This window comes from Labeo rohita, chromosome 21, assembly GCF_022985175.1.
Source record: "Labeo rohita strain BAU-BD-2019 chromosome 21, IGBB_LRoh.1.0, whole genome shotgun sequence".
Taxonomy (NCBI): domain Eukaryota; kingdom Metazoa; phylum Chordata; class Actinopteri; order Cypriniformes; family Cyprinidae; genus Labeo; species Labeo rohita.
The window spans coordinates 11,797,306-11,822,205 of NC_066889.1; the positions used below are offsets into that span (position 1 = coordinate 11,797,306).

The 24,900-nt window shown below is 38.3% G+C and overlaps 1 protein-coding gene across 9 annotated transcripts in view; it reads left to right on the plus strand.

Annotated features, from left to right (window-relative positions):
• Window positions 1-24,900, plus strand: part of nrg2a (neuregulin 2a) — a 133,689-nt gene that overhangs the window by 67,271 nt on the left and 41,518 nt on the right. For all 9 annotated transcript variants that reach the window (XM_051092759.1, XM_051092751.1, XM_051092753.1 and 6 more), the window contains exons 2-4: window positions 4,648-4,816; window positions 6,179-6,297; window positions 24,485-24,605. In XM_051092759.1, the coding sequence (XP_050948716.1) occupies window positions 4,671-4,816; window positions 6,179-6,297; window positions 24,485-24,605 (386 nt within the window). In that variant the 5' untranslated portion in view covers window positions 4,648-4,670. The remainder of the gene's footprint in view (window positions 1-4,647; window positions 4,817-6,178; window positions 6,298-24,484; window positions 24,606-24,900) is intronic.

A 24,900-nucleotide genomic window follows, 5' to 3' on the forward strand; every position in this document is an offset into this window, starting at 1 on the left:
ACAGATGATAAAATCAGTTTGGTTCTCATAAAGCCTCAGACAACAGTGTGAGACTTTCTGTTGGGTATCATGAAATCAAATTCCAGCGACTTTTATTTTTCCTCAGTCGATGTTGATGTTTGATTCTTCATTAAACATCTTTAACTTTCCAGTTTAATTAAAAGAAAACCGTGCTTATTTTATTCAAGAGGTTTCAGGCGATAAATCAGCATGGTTTCATTCAGAACAAATATACGGGGAGATTACAGTGTCTTTTAAATATTTGTATAAAGAATCGCGTTGCTGGCACACTGTATCCCATCAGTCTAATGGCCTCTGAGGGGTAACGACAGCAGTGAGCGTTAAATGGTGTGGAGCAGAACCACATCGGACACTTGGCGGTTTTCTGAGAGAATGCGCATCACTAGCGGCTGTCATGGGAAACCTGAGACGTTATTCGACTGACAGTACAACCCAAACATTGTGCCAGAGACTGTCATGTTACTTTGAGCTACGCAACATCAAAACAGACTGCATCATTCAGCCATGAAAGCAGACGTTCGGATAAAACAGCTGCCTTTACTGGGACGAGGAAGTGGGACAGTAGTTCCAAAATTAGGATGGCTGCTGATTATTTTAGCAACCTCTGTCAAGATTCTAACTGATGTGGATGCTTTTGTGTTCTTGATGCTTGATGCAATAATAGCTGAAGAATTTTAATTGGGTATTGATCACGCGTGTTGTCTAGTAATAAAGAGGCCGCCGTTGTAAAAGTGTAATTGCCTCCATGAATTCGCTTTGGGAAGGCCCAAAAAGCTACACCGACTCCTGCCCCAGCCTTGGGGCAGCATGCGCCCTTCTCTCATCCAGGACAGTAGGGTACAGCCAAACACCATCGCCCAGTTCTGCCCTTTGGTTGTGGAACCGCAACTCTTTGAAGCCTTGTGATTGGTGTCTGAGTCTGCATTAATCCCATAATGCATTTCCGGAGTGACTATGCATGGCAGCGTCTGGGCATGTGGCGGCCCACATGTAGCAACCTCACCTCCTTTCAGTGCTGTTGTCCTCCATTTTGTTGTGTTTTGACTGTTGTCTGAGATTGAGTGTCTCTTTAGGATTTATGAGGAAACTGTCATCAGTTGTTGTTCTTGCATAATAATTGCAAAATATGTGTTAAGTCTCTCTGCTTTCATCTCGGACACTGGTGTTTTGACAGCATGCTTTTTCAAAACAACTTTAAGGACATTGTCTCATTCTAGGATTAAAGTCTCTGATTGGATGGATTTTGTTCTGTGTAGTAACTTCAGCTAATTAATAAATTATATAAGTCACCAAATCATGAATAATAACAATTATAATTTCTAGGGTTTCCTTTTTATGCACAAGAAAAGAACTGAACAGTGAGACAAATTTGAAACAAAACAGTTAGTTTAAGCTAGTAAATGGGTCATTATCTTTTTACATTCATAAATAATTGTTTTTTAATTACAACAGTGGTTTCAACACAAAACAGTGTTTAACCAATCAAATAAACAATTATAAACTGGAATATGCACTATTTACTTTAAAACATAGGAATGGACATCAGCTAAACATTCTGCTTTTTTGTGAATCATTTTTAAAAACATGAATTTAACAGACTAATTCAAAATAATGAATCAGACATTTTAATACTGTACATGGGAAAGAAAGTTAGCATATGTTAAAATTAGCATATGCTAATTCAGTAGAATGAATTCAACATGCCAACACTTCATATCAAAAAGGATAACCATTTAGCACAAGGTGATTCCCATGAACGAATCAAACATTTGATTGAAAGGGCCGCTTTGTATGAACTGATTCACTAAATGCTCTAACGCTTCCTGTTAAAGAGAGAGCCATTTGTCCTTGAACCGATTCATTTGAATCAAACATTTGACAGAGAGGACTGCTTAGTATGAACTGATTCACTAAAATGAACTGAACACTCCAAAGCTGTTTAATAAGAGAGAGAGAGAGAGAGAGAGAGAGAGAGAGAGAGAGAGAGAGAGACATTTAGCCTGAACTGATTCATTTGAATCAAACATCTGACAGAAAGGACTGCTTAGTAAGAGCTGATTCACTTAAACACACTGAATACTCCAATGCTGCCAAAGAGAGAGTCGTTTAGACTGAATCGATTAATTTAAATCAAACATTAGACTAAAAGGACTGCTTATTATGAACAAATTTACTAAAACGAACTGAGAAAAAGTCGTTCGTTTAGCCTGAACCGATTCATTTGAATCATACTTTTAACAGAGAGGACCATTTAGTATGAACCGTTTCAGTAAAACTAACTGGACACTCTAATGCTCCCAAAGAGAGAAATTCGTTTAGCCTGGACCGATTCATTTGAATCATATAGAGAGGACCACTTAGTATAAATTAACTGACTAAAATTAAATGAACACACCAACGCTTCCAAAGAGATAAGAGACTAAAATGAAATGAACACAGCAACGCTTCCAAAAAGATAGAGACTAAAATGAAATGAACACACCTATGCTTTCAAAGAGATAGAGATGTTTAGCCTGAACCAGTTCACTTGAATCAGATAATTAGATTTGAATCAGACATATCCACACTTTGACAGAGAGAACCACTTAGAATGAACCAATTCACTAAAATGAATCAGACATTCAAACCCTTTATGTCAGTGAAAGAGACATTTAGCGCAAACTGATTCACTTGAATGAATTAGACATAAACATTTTGACAAAGAGGACTACTTAGTATTAATCGATTTACTAAAATGAACTGAATACTCCAATCCTTCCTATCAAAGAGAGAGAGAGCCGTTTGGCCTGAACTGATTCGTTTGAATCAAACATTTGACAGAGTGGACTGCTTAGTATAAACTGATTTGCTAAAAACGAACTAAACACTCCAGAGCTTCCAAAGAGCTAAAACTGATTCACTTGAATGAATAAGACATATAAATGCTTTGACAGAGAGGACTGCTTAGTATGAAACGATTCACTTAAATAAACTGAGCACTCCAATGCTTTTTATCAAAGAGAGAGAGCCATTTGGCCTGAACTGATTCATCTGAATCAAACATTTGACAGAGAGGACTGCTTAGTATGAACCTAAAAGAAACTGAACACTCCAGCGCTTCCAAAGACCGTTGTTTAGCCTGAATTGATTCATTTGAATCAGATAATCAGATATGAATCAGACATATCAACACTTTGACAGAGGGAACCATTTAGGTATGTCAGCAAGAGAGATGTTTAGCGCAAACTGATTCACTTGAATGAATCAGACCTAAACGCTTCGACAGAGAGGACTACTAAAACCACTAAAACAAACTAAATACCCCAATGCTTCCTATCAAAGAGAGAGAGAGCCGTTTGGCCTGAACTGATTCATTTGAATCAAACATTTGACAGAGTGGATTGCTTAGTATGAAGCCTGGTGAAAAAAACAGCATATGCTGGTAGGTATGTTTTGATGCTGGGATGCTGGTTAGGTATGTTTTGGTGCTGCTTTAAGCTGGTCCTTTGTTGTTTTTTTGCTGGTCCTTTGCTGGTTTATGCTGGTCCTTTGCTGGTTGATGCTGGTCCTTGAAAAGCAACATGACCAGCATATACCAGCAAAGGACCAGCAAAAAAACAGCAAAGGACCAGCATAAACCAGCTAAGGACTAGCTTAAACCAGCATCAAAACATACCTAACCAGCATCCCAGCATCAAAACATGCCTACCAGTATATGCTGTTTTTTTCACCAGGGAACTGATTTGCTAAAACGAACTGAACACTCCAGAGCTTCCAAAGAGCAAAAACTGATTCACTTGAATGAATCAGACCTAAACGCTTCAACAGACAGGACTGCTTAGTATGAAACAATGCACTAAAATTAATCCTGAGAAAGAACTATTTGAGAGCACATTTCATTGTTTCCTAAGTTCGTGCGGAATACAACGCAACATTTAAAATATATGTGTAACACTTTGTCAAGTAGCACTGCTACTTTGTAGCTTTTCCAATAATGAGTTAGTTTTGGAAACAATGTAAGTTAAAGAAATAGATCATCTCAAAATGAAAGTAACATATTTTGAAGAACTTGGATAACCAATCAGGTGACTGTATCAACTGACTTCCATGGCATTTTTTTCAAAACTAATTGCTACTGTCAACCGTTTCATTCTTTAAAATATCTTCTTTTGTATCCAGCAGAAGAAAGAAACTCAAACAGGTTTGAAACAAATAGAGAGTGATTAAATGATGACAGAATTTCATTTTTGAGTGAACTATTCCTTTAAGTTAGTAGTGTCGCTAGTGTAGTTAGTTACTTCCAACACTGCCTGTAAATCCTGATGTTATTTTAGCATGTTCGCATATGTTGTCAAGTCCATGAAAGTGAAGTGCAGTGCAAAATGCAGGTCTTTTAGTGTTGTAAATGTGCTGCATTGATCCCTGAGAGCGGAGAAAGCTCAGCGCTGGACTGAAGGGAAGAGAGAACTGCCTCACACTGCCAGTGTCTCTGGTGACATCATCTGGCCAGCTAAGAGACTTTTCTGGATTTTTCTCTCTCTGCGTCCCTCCCTTTTGTTATGCTCCATCACTGCATCAGCCCTACTACATGTAGGTGTTAAAACAAATACCGTAACACAATATTCTTTCTTTCTTTCTGTTGTTCAGCTGTTGCTCCCTCACTGAAGCGCATGAAAAATCCTGTGCTGGTGGACGAAGGAAGCAGGCTGATTGTGAGGTGTGAGGCCTCCGGCAACCCCACCCCGCAGTACAAGTGGTACAAAGATGGCGCTGAACTGAAGAAGAGCAAAGAGATCAAAATTTCCAAGAACGGCAGGTGAGTCACCAATGTCCAGTAGCACACACCAGCAGAACCCAACCTCCAGTTCTAGACGCTGATCAGATGTTCTAAGAGAAGATCGTGACCTTCACATAAGTCAAGAGCTTCAGACTGTGGGCAGTGTGCTAAAAGACGGCCTGTGCCCTTGTAATTAAAGTGAAGTGTTTCAGCATGCATGCCTATTATGATGTTAATGGCACGATTAAAGAAATAGGTCATCAAAAAGTAAAACTCTGCTGAAAACAGCATTATTAGGTTAAAATGATCTCAGTAGGTTTAACTCGGCCTCCCTCATCTGGTGGGAAAGCTTGTTTTCCAACCTGTGGGTTCAAATATTCTCTAGAAATTATTATTATTATTTAATTGCCTAAGCTTAAGTTGTTACAAAATTACAAAATAGCACATAATATGTGTACACATGCATCAAAGCTTCAATCAAACCTGTATTCGGGAACCCAAATACTTTCTTCAGTTTTGGTCTGTGACTTCAGAGGACATGAAATATATCACACAATTCATGTGGAGTATACTTTTATGATTCCTTATGGTACTTCTTTGCCTTTTTTTGAAGTTTGACAGACAATGAGCTGTCATACAGAAAGAGTTGTGTGATGATTCTTCAAAAATGTGACCCTGGACCACAAAACCAGTCTTAAGTAGCACGGGTATATTTGTAGCAACAGCCAAAAATACATTGTATTGGTCGAAATATCAAAAAATCATTAGGATATTAAGTAAAGATTGTTCCATGAAGATATTTTGTAAATTTCCCACCATAAACAGATCAAAATGTGATTTTTGATTAGTAATATGCCTTGCTAAGAACTTGGACAACGTTAAATGTGATTTTCTCAATATTTAATTTTTTTTGCACCGTCAGATTGTAGATTTTCAAATAGTTGTATCTCTGCCAAATATTGTCTTAACAAACCATACATCAATGGAAAGCCTATTTATTCAGCATTCTGATGATGTATAAATCTCAATTTCGAAATATTTACCCTTATGACTGGTTATGCAGTCCCAGGTCACTTGTTGAGTTCCATAAAAATGGTTTGGAACAATATTAAAGTGAGTAAATTGCCTTAAAAATGGCGTGAAGTAATGATCTAAGGGCAACTCCACTGATACTTGGTCACGTTTTACACCAAAAAGAACCATTTGTGGAAGGACTACAGAAATGTGAAGCTCATTTATTACAAACCAAAACACTGGGATTCTCAGAGTGTCATATGTCTCTGTTCTATCTCTGTTTATAGAATTTATACAGAGGTTTTCTCTGGAGAGTTTCTCCCTCTTCCATTTTTATAGCGGAATCCTTGACTCTTTCTCCTATTTCTGTCTGTCTCCTTCTTGAAGGAAAACTTCCAAAGTTCAGATCAGCAGCGTGAAGCTGGAGGATTCTGGGAATTACACATGTGTGGCAGAGAATATTCTGGGGAAGGACAACGGCACCAGTACAGTGCACGTACAAAGCAGTAAGTAAAGACTTTTTGTAGTAACGTTTTGCTGGTGGCTGGCATCATTTTCGGCGAATGCTAAATATAAACATTCTTTTTTTGCTGGCAATGTATCGTGGTGAGAAATGAAGACGTGCACAAGATCACAACATGGGCAGGATACTCAAAAACATGTGTGTGTTTATGTCAAGGTTTTGCACATATCTGTAAGTGCATAGTTGGCTGCTTACCCCAAGTTGAGATTACTTCAGGTATCTCACCGCTGATAGTAAATCTGGTTTCATGCTGGTAGGTTTTAGAACATTGAAGCTAGCTTCTAGCTGGTCTGTAGCTGGTTGACCACCCACCATGTTCTCAAAACCAGCTTGACCACCTTAGACTGGTGTAAACAGCTGGTATCTGATTTGTGGCTGATCCAAGATGGTCTATGAGCTCAAGTTTTAAATCTGTTTGTTTATTAATGAGGTGGTCAAGTTCATGTTCCGTAACTCAATTAAGATGGATTTTCCAGAAGGAATGACTTCGCTTAATTTTAGGCTGTGCATTTTGTAGCTGCGTGTGGAGATTTAGTGCAGTAGGAGGGTTGGGAGAGGTGCGTGCATATGTGTGTTTGTGTATGTTTCACTCTGATTGTTTGTCGGCATGTCAGGCGCCCCAGAACAAGTCTCACAGTGTCACGGCAGCCAACTTGCACATACACACACACACAGGTACGAGGAAGGTGGAGGCAAGACCAAGCCCATCGGAGGTGGTGTGGCCCCAGGCTCGGGGAGGGGCCTGCCCCCAATACAGTCCTCATAAAGTGAGGGGGAGAGAAAGAGCGTGCAATGTAGATCAACAACCTGAATGAGGCCACCACCAATGAAGCGCTCAGGAGCCCAAGGGAGAAACATAAATCTAACAGCTTAGGAAATACCTTCAACTGATTGTACGATACGCTGTTTTCCCAGCCTCCTACCTTCTGACGGTGCAGAAAAGGGTAGATTCTTGAATTTCAGTCTCAGGGGGGGATCAGGCCCCACCTGAGCGGGAGCTGATGTGACTCAGAGGAATATTTTTGCTTAAGTCTGAGAGGTCACAAGTTCAACTCTTGCTGTGGAACCCTTTTTTGGCCTCACAGTACACAATCAAAAAGATAATTGTGAGATAAAGTCATAAAGCCTGATAGTAAGATATAATGCTGAGATATAATGTTGGGGGTACAAGTAATGTGAGTTATGTAATCAGATTACTTTTTCAGATAAATAGTAAAGCAATGCACTACTTTTAAATTTGCAAGAAAATATCAGTTACCTTTTTCAAATCCATAACACAAGTTACTTTGTTTTCTCATTAATTCAGTGATATCTCTCCCATTCCAGTGTTGAGAAAAATCGGGAGTGCAGACCAGAGGCGTTCCCTTCAGCCTGAGGCTTATTTATTTCACTTTTTGTGTGAAAGGGCCTTTACAGTTGACAAAAATATAACTTTTGGGTTTTTTGTTGTTGAAAATAAATAAGCAAACCCAGCTCAGGTGAAAAAAAATAATGCAAAAGTAACGTAACAGATTACTTTCCATAAAAAAGTAACTAAGTTACCTTTTTTTGGCATAATGCAATATTGTGTTGCAATACTTTTAAAAGTAACTATCCCCAGAAATAAGAATTCACAATTGCAAATCTACATTGTGAGGTGTTGAGAAAAATCGGGAGTGCAGACCAGAGGCGTTTCCTTCAGCCTGAGGCTTATTTATTTAACTTTTGGTGTAAAAGAGCCTTTACAGTTGCCGAAAATATAACTTTTGGGATTTTGCTATTAAAAATAAATAAGCAAGCACAGCTAAAGTGACAAAAAGTAATGCAAAAGTAACGTAACGGATTGCTTTCCATAAAAAGTAACTAAGTAATCCAGTTACTTTTTTATGGCATAACACAATATTGTATTGGATTACTTTTAAAAGTAACTTTCCCCAACACTGGTTGTGAGAAATAAATTCACAATTACAAGACGCAAAGTTGCAATGGTGAAATATAAAGTCACAATTACGAGAGATACTTTACAATAAGGTTCAATTAGTTAATGTTAGTTAATGCATTAACTAGAAGTGTTACAGTGTTTATTAATCTTTGCTAACATTAGTTAATAAAAATAAATTTGTTCATTGTTAGTTCATGTTAGCTCATTTCTGTTTTGTAATAATGGACCCTGGACCACAAGGCATAAGCAGGGCTGCCAGGTCCCAGAAAAATTTCCAGCCCAAAGTTTACTCAAAACCCACCCAAGAGGAATGAAAACTAGCCCAATTTTTGCCCTGACCAATCAACAACATGTTGATTTTATTAATTTTATGTTTTGAATCTTTTATGTTTTTGAATCAAGCAAGACTTGTTTATATGTAGTATGTGCATATGAAATTATTTAACCTGTATTTAATCAATATAATATAATATAATTTTTCATGTTTTTCAAATGATACGGTGAAAAGCTCTCTTAGAGATGCTCTGGAAATAAAGTCCGTAAAGTGCGATGCAAACGACATGCTTTGACTGGCTGTTGTCATGTTCATTTCTGCTGTATAAAAGCCTTAACATCTAATGTGTCAGGTCTAATCATGTAACTAGTTTGTGATGTGACATCCGCCTCTCTGTTCTTAAGTTGCCAGGTATGTATTCCAAGTATAATACACATTAGTAAAAGAATCTATTTTCATTTTTATTTGTGTATAGATACACTTTGGGCGGCCGCGGTACATTATAAAAGCAACCCCAAAAAACGCTGAATTTTTACAAAATAGCCCAGTTGTGCGGGAAAACCATGGCCCTGGCAACATAAGTAGCATGGGTATATTTGTAACAATAGCCAACAATAAATTGTAAAATCAAAATAATACATTTTTCTTTTATGCCAAAAATCATTACAATATTAAGTAAAGATTCCATGAAGATATTTTGTACATTTCCTACCGTAAATATATCAAAACTTAATTTTTGGTTAATAATATGCATTGCTAAGATATTGATTTGGACAACTTTGGTGATTTTCTCAATATTTGGATTTTTTGCACCCTCAGATTCCAGATTTTCAAATAGTTTCAAATCATTCATCAGTGGAAAGCTTGTTTATTTAGCTTTCAAATGCTATATAAATCAAAATAATTTAAAAAAAATTTATCCTTATGACTGATTTCGTTGTCCAGGGTCACATAAAGTTCTATGCAAGTATGAAATATAAAATCACATTGTGAAATATAAAGTTGCAATTATGAAAAACAATGTCGCAAATGCGAGAAGGTGAGATATAACGTTTATAGAACAAATCTACATTGTGAAATATAAAGTCAAAATTACGAGAAGTGCAGTTGCAATATATAATGAGAAACAAGTGTTGAAATGTTGTAAGAAAAAGTTGGATGGTGAGATATAAAGCTGGATAGCAAAACATAAAGCCATTTTGTGAGAAGTAAAGCCTCAATTATGAGAAACATAGTCGCAACTGCAAAATTGTAATGACACGTTGTAAGATTTAATGTGAAAATGACCAGAAACATTCACATTATGACTTTTTAAGTATCTGACTTAAGAAATAGTTAAAATAATAAAAATGTTGTCATCATTTACTCACTTTTATGTTGTTCCAAATCTGTATACATTTCTTTCTTATGTTGAATACAAAAGAAGATACTTTAAAGATCCAAACAGTTGTTGGTCCCCATTGACTTTCATATTAAGGAAAGAAATACTATGGAAGTTAATGGGGACATTAACTGTTTGATTACCAGTATTCTTCAAAATATCTTCTTTCATGTTCAACATAAGAACGACATGAGGGTTAAAGTAAGTGTTAACAAAATTTTCATTTTTTGGGTGAGCCATCCCTTTAATATCTTAAAGCCACAATTTTACTGTGAGGTGCAGACAGACTTCCATATTTTTATCAGTATTTTTGGTTATTTCACTGGAATCCAGATTGTTTGGAAAAGATCCCAAATCAGCTCTTGCAGTTTCTATGGTGCAACTTATGGGAAGTGCTCATACCGCTTGCGTGATGCTCGTGTTGAGGAGGACAAAGGCTTTTAATTTATTCCAGTCGTTGACGAGATTGATTTCTTCCTGAGGTCATCGGTTGAACGGCTACTGTTGAGAAAGTCTACGCTGTTTTGGGGGCCTGCGGCAGTTGTACGCACCAATGCTATCTGTGAATCTGCCTGAGAAGAAGAACAAGAGATGTAGAGGTCGATAGGGAAAAGAGGCACTGGGTTGGGGAGGTTTTGTAAGAGAAAGAGAGATGGAGGGAGAGCAGAAGACAGAGCGATAAAGAGGAGGAGAGCCAGATGCTTTGCAGAGGCAGCTTTTTCAAACCCATTTTGTAATGCAGTTGTAGATCGTCGGCTCCGTCCAGGCACTCGGCCAATCGCGTGCTGCCTCTCACCCCGCCGGCCAATCAGATCGCTTGCTGATTTTTGTCACTGCTGCACTGGTGGTATGACACAGGAAATTAATCTCTCTCTTCATAAAGGCTGTTTTTCATCACACACCTCCCTTTTAAACAACTCCAGTAAACACACACATGCATATTTTGGCTCTTCCAGCAGGACGTTTAACAAGATAAGTGAGCTGAGTAATTGGACTCATTAATTATAGCTGATCAGGCCTGAAGTTATGGCTGTTCAGGGGAGGTGAACTGAGGGTGTCCAGAGACCCTGTGACCTTGGGACTACAATTAATGAAGACAAACAACAGACTATTTTAGAGCCCACCCCCTTCCCCGAGGGGGGCGGCTCGGCTGCACGGTTGCCGGCGAACACTGCTTCTTCTGTCTGGTGAGGCCCGTGATAGCCGTCTCTCAGTTTAACACCACAGCGCTGTCACCCTTCACTGCCCGCTGCTCCCGTGTGTTTGTGTACGTGTCCGTGTTGAAGGTGACTCTGGTTTATCAAAGCATTGCGGTGTCACAGGTCAGCGGTTGGGTGAAGCGGGACATGAAAAGGTCAGAAGGTTATGTTGTGGACGAATACTTAGTGGGCAAACAATCAGCCTGTGCAGACAGCAGTATTAGTGTTACAAATGTGCTGTCGCACCAAAACATGCTCAAGCCCGCCACTGTTATTTTATCTCATATTAAACAATAGGGTGTAGATTAATGTTTAGAAGCTGAACAAATGAACCTCTTCAGTTTTCGTTTGCAGAATCGCTAACAATTTGACCTTCAAACGGCTTTCACAACTCATTTTATTTATGTAATCTAATATATTTTAGAAATGAAACAGGATATCAAATGATAAAAATGTAGAGTGGGATTTAAGTAACTCACAAAACTCATTACTACTCATAATAAGATAATGATAATATATATATATATCGATTACTAAATTATTTTGGTGGTACTGCTTGTACAATATGATGTAACATTGCAACAAGCGACACAACAACAACAACAACAATTATAATAATAAAAGTTTTTCTTATTCTTATTAGTATGTAAATGAAATGTCATGCTATAATATTGATAATAATTATTATTATTTAATCTATTATTTATCTATCTATCTATAGATAGTAACTGATTACTACTAATAAAATAATCATTTTATTAATAATTAATAAATAAATTATCTATCTATCTATCTATCTATCTATATATATATATATATATATATATAATTATTCATCATAATATTTTATTATTATGTAACTCATGTATTATCATGTATTATTATGTATTATGTATTAATATATTAATATTATGGTTATTGATAATAATAATAATTATTATTATTATTAATACTATTATTATTATTATTATTAATGATAATGACTGGTACTGCTTTTAATATACATAAAATTGCAAGATATTACAACAACAACAACAGTAATAATAATAATAATGGTAATTGTGTGTATGTATGTGTATATATATATATATATATATATATATATATATATATTTGCAAAAACAGATACAATTTTTTTTTCAAAAATCATGTTTTTTTATTGTTATCACATTTTTATTGTGTTTTATTGTGCTGTTTTTAAGTTATTTTTACTTAATTCCAACTGCAGTTTAATGGAGTGTATATATATATATATATATATATATATATTTTTTTTTTTTTTTTTGTCAATGTTGACCTCTTGGTTCCGATTCAATCAAATGAAATTAAATAGTCTCAAGAATAAAATACATAAACATAAAATACAGAATAAAAACATTATTTTATCCATTATATTTGTTGTTGTAGTCTAAGGATCATGTTGTCAAAAAACAGAAATACAATCATTTTAAATTACTAAATGCTAAATTTAAATGTAAAAAGCCAATCTAAAAGAGTCCAGTTTCACTTCATATTCACTTTTCTGTGTAAGTTTTAAGTTTATAATGATTTTGGTCTTCATATTGTATTTATGTCAGGTCTAAAATGCTGCTCTTGCGGAACCTACAAACCCTAAACATAAAGTACTGTAAGTGCTTTCGGATATCAGAATCACATATTTTGAGATCGGATTCTCTGTTATTCCAGAACTCCAGGCCAGAGACGAGTCGAGGTGATTCCTTCCTTAGATCTCCTTTGTGCTGACGGCCGGATCGGGAATTCTCGGGCTGCAGCCCATTTGAGGAGGGTTTGGTGCTGTCTTCATGCTTTACCACACACACGTTGCATGTGTGTCACATCTGTAAAAAAGCTCACAACTGGGACTTTTATTTGCATAATACCTTGGGGCAGTTGCACACATGGATCATATATTCAGCGTTGACCTCTTGGTTCCGATTCGATCAAATGAAAACAGAGCGATATTCAATTGCGCACAATCAGATCATATTCAATCTTGTCAGAAGCAAAGATATCTTTTTCAGTGGAAAAATAGGATGATGCGAAATCCAGGCTGTGGTAGTACTGATATGGGGATATTCCTACCACAGATGGCTCAAGTCTTTCTGTCCATCACATAAAAATCACGTCCCTAGGGGGCGCTGCTTACAGCCGCAGAGTGAACGAGCGGGACAGAGGGAAAGCGTGAGGTGAGAGGAATGTGTTTGATGGAAAACGCAGCTGGGCGGCCGATTGTTCCAAACTCATCAGTCATGCTGGGGCCCACCAGCAGCAATCTCTCTCTCTTCCATTCTCTCAGCCACTTTCCCGCTCTCACAAACCGCTGTGAAGCTCCTCACAAAACTTCACACACACAACACCTGCCTCTGTGATGAAAGCCAATCCATTTCTGCTTAACTTGACTAATATAAACCATCGCTTATCTTTAATGTAGAATTTTAACTCCAGGCACTGGCCGAACGCCAGCGTCAACCATGTTGACCCCTCTGATTCAGGTCTGCTATTTCTTTCTTTTCTTTCTATTTCTGTTGCGAAAAACAGGCTCTTCGTTTTCTCCGACAGCCCAAACGGCAAGATTAACTGGGCTTAAAGGATGCTAGAAATCTTTTTGGGACATTGGCAGTGACTGTGCTAGAATGTCAAGTACCTGTAAGGGAACTGAAGTCATTGATCGGTGCGGGTGAGCGGTACGATCGGTGTCGGCCCTCAGTCAGGGAGATTCATGGCAAGCGAACTGTATTTACAGTCCAACAGGAACAACTGGTGACAGCAGCCCTAATTCAGCACAAATAGGGCAGCTTTACATAACACGTCAACAAACAAAAGACTGCCAAGAGCCCAAATAGCCCTGTTGTTTTGATTTCCCCAATATATCTTTATGGAGGCTGCTGAGGTAAGGTGTGTGTGTGTGTGTGCGGGGGCGAATCTCACGAAACCTGTCTAGGAATATGCCCCTGTTATATTTTATCCGAAATCTGAAATAAATAAGAAATTCAATTTTTGCTTAGGGATTTACTGCCTAATAATTCTGGGCAGTAAGTCTAAGATGATTATTTTTTTTTATTACTGATTTATGACTTAAACTCTCTACCATTTTGATATAAAACACATACAAAGAATTGAATTTAGGCAACATTATTTCAAGATGCGTTTATATTAAAATGTTTAAAAAGCAATAAAATGACCAAATGATCATAATATATTGTGCACTCCTGATTTACCTATAGAAAATGTAGCTGCATATTTTATTTTTGCAGTTTGATATTATTTTATTATAATTATGCATATACCTACTCCTTTAGTATTTCGACCTTATAACATTTTTGGTAACACTTTTTTTCGGTGTTGCGTTACACGTTACATCTACTTAAAATAGCAATAACAATACATTATGCCTAATAATAAGCACCTAACCTTAAGCCAAACCCTAATTCTAAGTCTAACATCCTTGTTACATCTGCAGTAGTACAAAATAATAAATTATGCATAATTACAAGCAACTAACCATAAACCAAACTCTTAATGTCCTTGTTACACGTTACATCCATTTACAGTAGTAATAACAATAAATTATGCATAATTATAAGCAACTAACCCTAAAACAAACCCTAATTCTAACATCCTTGTTACATGTTACATCTACTTACAATAGTAATAACAATAATTATGCATAATTATAAGCAACTAGCCCTAAAACAAACCATAATTCTAAGTCTAACCTCCTTGTTACATATTACATCCACTTACAATAGTAACAACAATAAATTTTGTATAATTATAAGCAACTAACCCTAAAACAACCCCTAATTCTAACTCAGTAACACTTTATTTCAGAGTGTCCTTGTTATATGTTACGTGTACTTACTATTATAATAACAATTAAGTATGCATAATTACATGCAAGTAAACCTAAAACAAACCCTAATCCCAACCCTGACCATGTAATAAGTACATGTAGTTAATTAATATTACTCAACTTAAATGTATAATTACACTAAAAAAAAGACACCTTAAAGTAAAGTGTAACAAAAAAATGAAAACTTTTTTTTAAGTAAATCATATTACCGCATGACAAGAATTGGTGAAGAATTTGGAGAAATTTAAATGTCTTAATTACAAAAATAATGCAAAGAGTTTAAATTCTTAAATTAGGCTTTATTTTGTGTAATTTATTAGGGTTAGGGTTAGATTAGGGTTAGAGTTATAATGTTAGGTGAAGTACTCCAATATTATATATATATATATATATATATATATATATAAATGAATTAAATTATTTGTGGAGTGTATTTATTTGTGGATATTATCTGCAGGAATGTTATTAAATATTCAATATTGGGGGACTAAATGTTTAACCCCTAATTTGATTAGTAGGACATATGTATCCCCCCGTCAACGTCCATGATGCTTACAACTTAAGACCATGTGTGTACTGTAGATGAGTTTCTATGCACCAGGGAGCATGTTTTGGATTATGAAGCGTTGGCCATTAGGAGCCGCCGTGTGTGACCTTTGACTCCGGGGTCAGATTCTTTAGGCCCATGCACTGTGTTTGATGCACTTTCTCTGGTCACATAAGGAATACATATATTTCCCATTCCTGCTTGCTTCTTTTAAAGGTGCTATCCTTTGTAGTCGTCTACCACAGCTGTCCCTCCCACTCCCCCCATGCCACATGTTGCTGGTGGTCTTGCCCACAGTATTCATTACTTCATTAAGTGTGTTTGGGTGTGGAGAGCCCCTCTGTTTTCCCCATCAGACCGGATGCTGGTATATATATGTGGGTGTGTGAATGTGTGCTCCAGTGGGGAGGATTTGCTGCAGCTGGCTGTGACCATCAGAGCTGTGGGCAGTAGGCTGGTGCTGCTGTTTCTGGGAGGGGTCATCCCGGATCTGAAACCCCACATCTAGTGATTTCCTTACTGTCTGCCAGCTCGCCGCAAGGACCACAATGCTGCAATTTCATGCCCGGTAGTGTCCGAGGACAACTGGCCTTGAGGAATGTGTGTGTGCAGTGAAGTTTGAAAAGTGTGTAATGGAGATTTCATACCGGACACGTTAGCCCTATGAGCGCTTGCAGAGGAAGTGCAAGCCGGGAGATATCAAGCAGGATTTGGACGAGCCTCCGATGGACCCAGATGTGTCTGTCTATCCGTTGCCGGTCCTTCTGGTGTCTCTTTGTCAGGGGCAGAGTGTTGGGCTTGTGTCGGGGGCCGGAGTGGAGCGTTTCCCTCCACCGCAGTCGCCCCGGCGTCGCCCTCCGAGGCTCTGCTGCAGGGGTGCATGCGGAGGAAGAGCCCTGCTCCTTGTGCCCGCTTTGCTGCTCCTGCTTCTGGGACTTGGAGCATGTTTGCTGCTTCTCCGCCGGGCTCTGATTCAAGGAGCCGGCCGCAGCCGGGAACCCGACTGGCTGGATCTCCTCAGGGGAGAGAATGAGGAAGAGGGGCACCACTCGGATGATGCTGTATGGATGCACGGCACCACCGTTTCATCTTTCCAATGGTTCCCCGAGTCTCTTCCCACTCTTCCCCCGGGCACAGCCTCCTCCAAGTCTACCTCCAGCCCGACGAGCACCCTTGCCCTCACGTCGCCCAGCAGCGCCCCACCCCCTCTGGGTAAGTGCCCCGAGTCTTGCTTGTTTACACACGCGTCCTGTTGTGCAATCGCGAGCAATAGCGCTCTTTGATTTCTCAGAGTCGTCTGTGAAATGATTGTGAAGGACAAGACCAGACACATCAGCTATGCAGCAGGAAGCAGGCAATAGAGGAGAAAAATAAAGACCTGTTAATGAAAAGGAAAAAAATACAGGACAGAGTTCACTCTAGGCTTCTGTTATTCTTGCTTTTATTCATTTTTTTTCTCATATGGTGGACTGAGGTTAAAGAGTACCCTCAATGACTTTTTTGAAAGGGTTCATGACATGTTTTTTGAGCATCATGATTAGATTTGTAGTGTTTCTCTGAATGAAACGGATTTTAGATTTGGCCTACTGCCTAGGCAGTAACTGGAAATACTTTAATCACGTCGCTTACAGTAAGCTCCCTTTGTACTTCTAATTATGTTATATGCAAATACTGTATTTAAATGTATTACCTTTAGGCGTGAATATTAAGTTCTTTTTATACGAAATTCTAAGAACTTCCTTTTCGCACTGACTGGTCCATTATCACCTTTTATAAGGGTTTAAGTAAACATCCAAATACCGGTTCACTATAGCAATCACGCTTTAGGGAAGGCTCTGTTTCCTAACGGTCTTGTCTTTTGTTGCTGGTGTGCGTCGTTGTTAGTGCAAACATGAAGAGTCTCAAGTCTGCACTAAAGGTCTTAAAGAGATAATAGATTACACAGGGCCCTTAAAGCACTGAAGAATGCACCCACACCACAGCTGTATTCTACATTCACCACACATATGCGTTTGTTTTGCTACACATTTCTACAAGAACACACTTGAAAAGGAATTACGTTAAATAGCATTAATTATATGATGCCCATAGGGATTATACAGTAGGTTAGCTTGTGCGGAGATTAATATGAAATGGATGTACCTACAAGTTAACTTGTTACATTTACTTAATATTTTAAGTATTTATGTATTTTTTGTAAATTCACACTCGTATGCATACTTGCCTACAGATGAAACAACATCAGTTCCACAGTTCAGCGCCAGTCTGCGACACAATCAAAACACTGCTGACATCTGAACTCTTGTGCCCTGCAGTGCACCAAAGCTGTTGCTACAAAACTGATGGTGTGTTAGCAGCTTTTTCTGTGCTTGCTCAGGGCCATATGATTTTGTTTAGAGGCTTTTAATAAATGCAGCGGTGCACATATAAATGTGAAATTGAGAAGACCTCTCTGAAAGGCTTTGGAAACCCCTTTAAACAAAAGGGATGCACATAATGGTTTCGCTTAATGGAAAGCACTCAAAAGCTGTAAGATTGCATGCTGTATAAATTGACCTCTTGTGCAGTGATGGGATTCTGCTCCCAGCTGTAACAAGAGACATCTCCAGCAAGAGGGGGGTAAGATAGTGTGCTGGCATAAGGGGGTTGACCATGGCTTCACTATCATGATCTCTCAAGCATCATTTGTCAGCTGCTGGAGCTTTTTGAACTTTTTCTTTGGCTCCTAAGCTACCACAGGGCGTATGAGAATGTGGATGTAATTTGAACTAGCGGATATTATTTGTTTTCAGTTTCACCCCTCAAATAACCCTCATGTTCTGCTGGCTTGGTTGTTTTATGTTTGGGGTCCCAGAGACCCCAGTGAGTTATGTGTAAAGTAATAATAGAAATTTTGGAATTAACTTGATATTAACTCAACTTAATATTCCACTGTTGAGTATATTTTTTCAGCTATTAAGCTATTAAGACCACAAACAGAACATGAGGGTTAAGCCGGCCAATTAAGAGAATGGCATTGGCGTCCTGTCGGGCGTCCCTGCACTTATGAAATTACTCGTTTGGACTCAGCAAATGTGTCTCTAGAAGAAAAAATAAAACACTCTCAGCAAAGGGACCTCTCCTTTCATTTTTTATGGCTTTCCTAGAACCCTTTGGAGAGTGCAGAAAGATAGACATGTTTATGAAGTCTTCCAGATGGCCCCGTTTTGCCCCCACCCAGGCCCTCTTTTCAGTTCCTTGGCCATGAAGGATTAATCAAACTCAGGGCTAAGCTCACTGGCCAAACCCTTGGGTTTTCAGGCAGGAGAAAGTGACCTCTCATGGGAGCTGTAGTGAAAGTTGCTTAGTGCGTGCCATTAAGGCCTTTAGCATGTCAAGAATAGAAATGTAACCTGGCTATTAAGCACGAGGCTTGGAAAGTGACCTGGCACTGTAGCTGAATGTAAAAAAGATGGCGAGTGTGAGATTGGATAAATAGCAATTGTGAAGGACTGTAGTGAAACTGACCTTGTTAGCTTGGAATGCTTTTGTTCATCATTTAGCGTAGCATGAACTGTGTCATGGCTAGCCTGGTTTAGTTTAGCAACAATGCTCCAAAGCAACCGACTTGTTTTCTATTCGGCAGCTCTTTTCTACTTTATTTTCAAAGGATTTATTTGTAATCTGTCAAAAACAAGCCTGCTAAACCAGCTATGACCAGGCTTGAAGACCGGCCAACAAGCTTAGTCTGGTTTCAGTTGGTATTGTTTTTTCAGCAGGGTAGTGTACGCATTTGGTTTATAGTAGGTGGTCCAGACAGAGGCCGCTCCCACAATAGTTGATTGACATGAGCGTCTTACCTCAGATCAGATGCAACAGTCAGACCTCCATTGTTTCGATGCCGGAGTAGGGATGTTAGTTAGACAAGAATATCTCTGATTGAGCGATTGAGGTGTTCTGTTGCTGGATGTAATAATGAACATAGTGGTCGTCATTTACTCCCGACATCTGAGCCGCTGAAGATGCAGTGGATTACGTTTGTTTGTGAAGGGAATGCACCTCCCGATCAACATATATTGTCTATGTTCACGCGAATCATTCGTGATCCAGCTTCACTTACAGAAGAAGTGAATATAAGGTTTTTTTAATGAATCTGTGTAATTACCTTTTCTAATAACGTGCTAGTTAGCAAGTTTTGCGGCTAAACGCACTAAATGCGGCTAAAGTAAACAATCTCTCAGATCAGCAGAGAGAAGAGGGGGCGGGGCGAGCAGAGCTTATTTGCATTTAAAGGAACAATCGCTTAAGAATGGGATGATTTTTGCAGAGCTCATTTTGACAAGGTAAAAAGGGTGTTATTTTACACAACCACTGAGAATTTTTAACCAAAGTATATTATAGACTTTTCATTAAGACCCTAAAGAATCATATCAACTTGTGGAAAATGGGCATCCGACAACCCCTTAGCTGGTCTCGAACTGCTTAAACTAGCTCATGACCAGCATATGCTGATTTTTAAACAGGGTAATTTTGTCCAGGTGATGTTCTTAAACCCCCCAAAGCCCCACCTATTCTCTCTCTCGTGCTTTCTCTGCTTCACACTTTCTCCCTCCACCTCAGTTTCCTGGCACATGCTGTCTCAGCAGGTATTTGTTGAGTTTTCCCAGATCTCCAGCAGACAGCTGATTGGAGCCTCAGAAACATGAGGGAATATTGTACAGGCGTGTAGCTGTCAGAGCTCAATTACTGATGGAGGGAGATTTTTGAAGTGTATCACTAGACCAGAGGCATAAACATGACAGACATCGGCAGAATTACCCCACCAGCTGCTGACACGCAAGTCCCTGGAAGAAACATCGAAGCAACACTCTTTTTAATCTGACTGTCAGAGAGCGTTGGAAACTTTCCGTTTGGAAAAGTCCAAATTTATGTAATGCATAAAACAAGAAGGAGATTTAAATGAATAGCATGCAGCTGTCCAATTTCAGCATGTTTTGCATGCGCCGGAACGCTCGCTTGCTTGCTTTTGCATCATGCGAGGCGAAATTCACAAAGTGAATATCATCTTAATATAACCAGCTTTGCAGTGCACCCCTGTTTACCCTCAAGGGGATAAACAGTCGACTGTAAGGAATACAAACGTCCCCACGTCTGGAGCTCTAGAAGTGTGTGCACATGTTTTAAAGGTCGAGCTGGATGTTCGAGCCTCTGGATGTGGTCTTTATGAGGCTCTAAGGGCAGAAACGCTGATTTAATGTCTACGGGCTCCATCTTTCCGTCCAAGGTAGCAGAGTCTTGTTGAACGTGCTGTGTCATTATTGCTTTAGTGGGGTAAACAGCCGCTGAGATGTGCTAAAATTCTCAGCGGGCATGGAAGGGCGGAGTAGGGGTGGCATGGAACGTGCGCCTCCCAGCAACCGGCTGGATCCCGGCCAGCTCGTATCCATGTGAAAGGAATGTTATTATAGTTGTATATTACTGTTGTTTCCGCTTTTCCACATGAATGCCATACGGCTGGGTGGATTTCGAAATATAAACATTTCAAAATGTTGCAGGATGGCTGAGGTTTCCTAAAGATGTGGTTTTCAGATCTTTAGTATCCAAACAGAAGAAAACCCCTTGTGTTTGGGGGCAGGACTGTCTGTTTGTTCCGCCCGGTGGCAGATTTTTTTCCGGAAACCTGTTTGAAAACAGTCAATATTGTTACAGTTCTGTTTATTGATGCTAGTAGGGTAGAAATGATACATTTTGCAAGGCAAAATGTAAAACATAATAAATAAATATATAAAATTAAGTGAAAAAAGCATGCATTTTATAACAAGGATGCATCTGAGGACAGTCACTCCAACAAACAATCATAATTTAAAACTTGTAGGTAAACTTGTTAGCGGAGTAAACATAGCACACAACCAAATGTTCTTGATTTTCCACACCTTTGCTATATATTAGCGTTAATAAACTTGCACGACATGTTTTGTAAAATCCCTTGACCAATGGCATGGTCTGTCACATGTTTTGGAAACCTGGTTGAAAGCAGTCCATTTTTTTTGGAGTTCTGTTTAGTGATGTTAGTGGTGAAGAAAGTGTAGCCTACATATATAAAAATAAAAACAAGTAAATAAACTTAGCTCAGTAAACAATTGACATATACTCAAGTTATGTAGGACCACCACCGCCTGCTGTATTCACTTTAACAAAATGGCACGAGATGTTCTGCAAGCTGTCTAGGGTTCCAAAGCCACACAATGTGATTATTACCTATACATAAACACACAACCTGACGAGACAAGCACTTTCACGAACATGAAAGTCAACAGGAAAGTTCAGAAACTCTCTGCCCCTGAAATTCAAACCTTGACGGTGTTCTGATTTCACTTACGTGATTTGATGTGGTAACATTAGTACCTCTAGATCATGTTTGATATCAGGGAGGGCCCCGATACGCATAGAGTGTACTTTCACATCTGCTAACGTTTCTCTTTTCTTGGCCTGTCTATAGCCGGTTGTTCAACACGTGTACGTGTGGGGTTGCTGGGGTCCTATGATGGGCTGCTCTTGCTTGGAAATCTACAGCTCTGGACTGCTGGATTTTTCATTTGCAGAGAAAGAACAAGATGGCACATTTTGTTTTCAGCTGAATTTCTAGCCTGTGTTGTCTACGGCCTGAGGCTACGCTGAAGAATATTCCCTTCAAATTTTTGGCTGTGACTTATTTTCATACTTTTCATTTTATTTGAAACAAGACACTCTTCAATCATGTCTGAATGCAAAGATGTAAAAAAATATATTTTATCCATTGTTTTTGCTCTTTACAGTACTGTTTGAAAATGTGGGTCAGTTACTTTTTTCCTTTTTTTCTGCAAGGATGCATTAAATTGATCAAAAGTGTCAGTAAAGGCTTACATTGTTAAAAAAAATGTATGTATATATATATATATATATATATATATATATATATATATATATTAAAAATGCTATTCTTTTGCACTTTCTATTCATCAAAGAATTCTGAAAAATGTACCATGATTTCCACACAAACACAGCTGTTTTTAACTGTGATGATAATAATAATAAACGTTTCATGAACACCAAACCAGCATATTAGAATTATTTCTGAAGGATCGTGTGACACTGAGTAGTGATGCTGAAAATTTAGCTTTGCCATCACAGGAATAAATTACATTTTAAAATATATTAAGAATGGAAAGCCATTTATGTTATTTTAAAATGTAATAATATCTCGCAGTATTAATGTTGTGCATATTCTGGCATTCACAATCTAATTTCAAACTAGAAATGGAAGTTTTGGTATTATGTGAAATTTTACACAAATAAATGCTGTGTTAAAAAAGAAATAAGATATGTTTAAGGTTCTCCACCCTCATGTTTACCCAATTGATTCAACATATGTTAAATGACATGTTCATGTAATCTCCAAAAAAGAATAAACTTTTGGTTGGTGGTCTGCAGTGGAGGGTCTCAAATGTGAATCCAGACTCGAGTAAAATGAATATTCCTGGTTGTTTTCAACCGTAGATTGATGTACCATATGTGTGGCATGCTGTCAGTTACCTCAGACCAGAGTTTCATCTTGTCCCTCAGTGTGTATAAATGAATAGGGAACACAAATACAGTAAATATAACTGTAAAGGGAATAGTCGGTGGGATCAAAACGGCACATATGCGGTATACAGTATGTGGAAAAATCTCTCTTTTTTTAAAAGAAGTCTCTTATTCTTTTCTACTTTAAGATGTTTTAAAATGTAATTTATTCCTGTGATGGCAAACCTGAATTTTCAGAGTCTTCAGTGTCACATGATCCTTCAGAAATCAGTATAATATGCTGATTTGCTGTTCTAGAAACATTCTTATTATCAAAATTGAAAACAGTTGTGCGGCTTAATATTTTTGTGATAACAGAGAAAAACAGAAAAGTACTGACCTCAAACTTTAAACTATTAGGAGGATAAATTGACCTCTTTGACCTTTTATATATAATATGTTGCTTCACCAAAAAGCCAGAATACACAGCTCCTTCTTAATGGCTGTCAATGCAGAAAGATGCGAACTGAGCCATGTGAACCAGCAAATCTTACAACGTTAGTTTGGATATCACAATATTTCTTTAATTACATAAATAACGGTGGGCTTGATGTGGTAAAGCGATGTCGTAAATTTTGCTGGGGTAGACGCATTTGTCTTTTCCGTTGTGATTAGTGAGATTAAATAAGCATGTTCCTTCTAAACATTTGCTTTGAACGCCGTTTCAGCATGACAAAGATGCTCCGCTGTGCTGCTGAACAGAACCCATTGCGTGTTTGAAAAAGCATCAATTGGATGGTGATGACATGAGTGTTTGTAGACATGTTCAGTTTAACAACAGTGAGAAACAGCATAGGTATGTGCATAATGTGGCTGTGGGAAGCAGTTTGCCTTGTCAATCTTCACTTTCTGCGTTTGATTACAAATTCAATAAACATATTCATCCACCTCAATTAAACTGGTACCAAATGTAAACAAACTGCTGTCACAAGTACCATTTTCTCCAGGCCTCTTATTTTTATTTTTTTTTGTGCAGTATTCCCAAAACATGTTGAATGTTGTTCTGATAATGCAGCGGGATTATGGATCCATTCCAGACCTGTGAATCAGACGGAGCAGGTGGTGTGGGGGGTTCCAGCGCTCACTCCAATATTTATCTTTGCCTATCGAACGTCTCGAACTTCAGCAGAGCAGCTAAGATGTACCGAGAGATTTGCGGTGAAAACCAAGGAGTCATTGTTCTAGTGAATGACTGTTATTGTAGGGAATGGGACATGAGCTGAAATGTGATAAATTATCAGTAACATGTAATGAATGTTATCTGAGAAAAGCTGGCGTGTGTGTTTTCAGGTTCTTGCGCAATCACGTGGTTGTTCTCTTTATTGTTTACTAAGCACTCACTGAAAGCTCTGTCTTTTTGTTTTTTGGGTGGCTTGCCGATGTCTTAAGATGTCTGTGTCTTTGTTTCCTGCAGTAACCACAACGTTATCTCCCGGTTCGGGCCACGCCAGAAGATGCAACGAGTCAGAGAAGGCGTACTGCGTGAATGGCGGCGACTGTTACTACATACATGGTATAAATCGGCTATCCTGCAAGTGAGTTTCTCTCTACTGGTGGATCACATTATTCTTCAACTTCTTTCTCTCTCTCAGTCACACTCTCTTGTTGATTACACCAATCCCAACTTTATTCAAATTAAAGGGATTCTACATATTTGCTCTTTTTTTAACTATGGGCACTTTAAGTCCTGTACACATGGAAAAATAAATGACCCTGGAATACAAAACAAGTCGAAATTGAGATTTGTACATCATCTGAAAGCTAGCATTTGAATAAATATGTTTTTTATTAATGTGTGGTGTGATAGGATAGGACAAAATTTGTCCAACA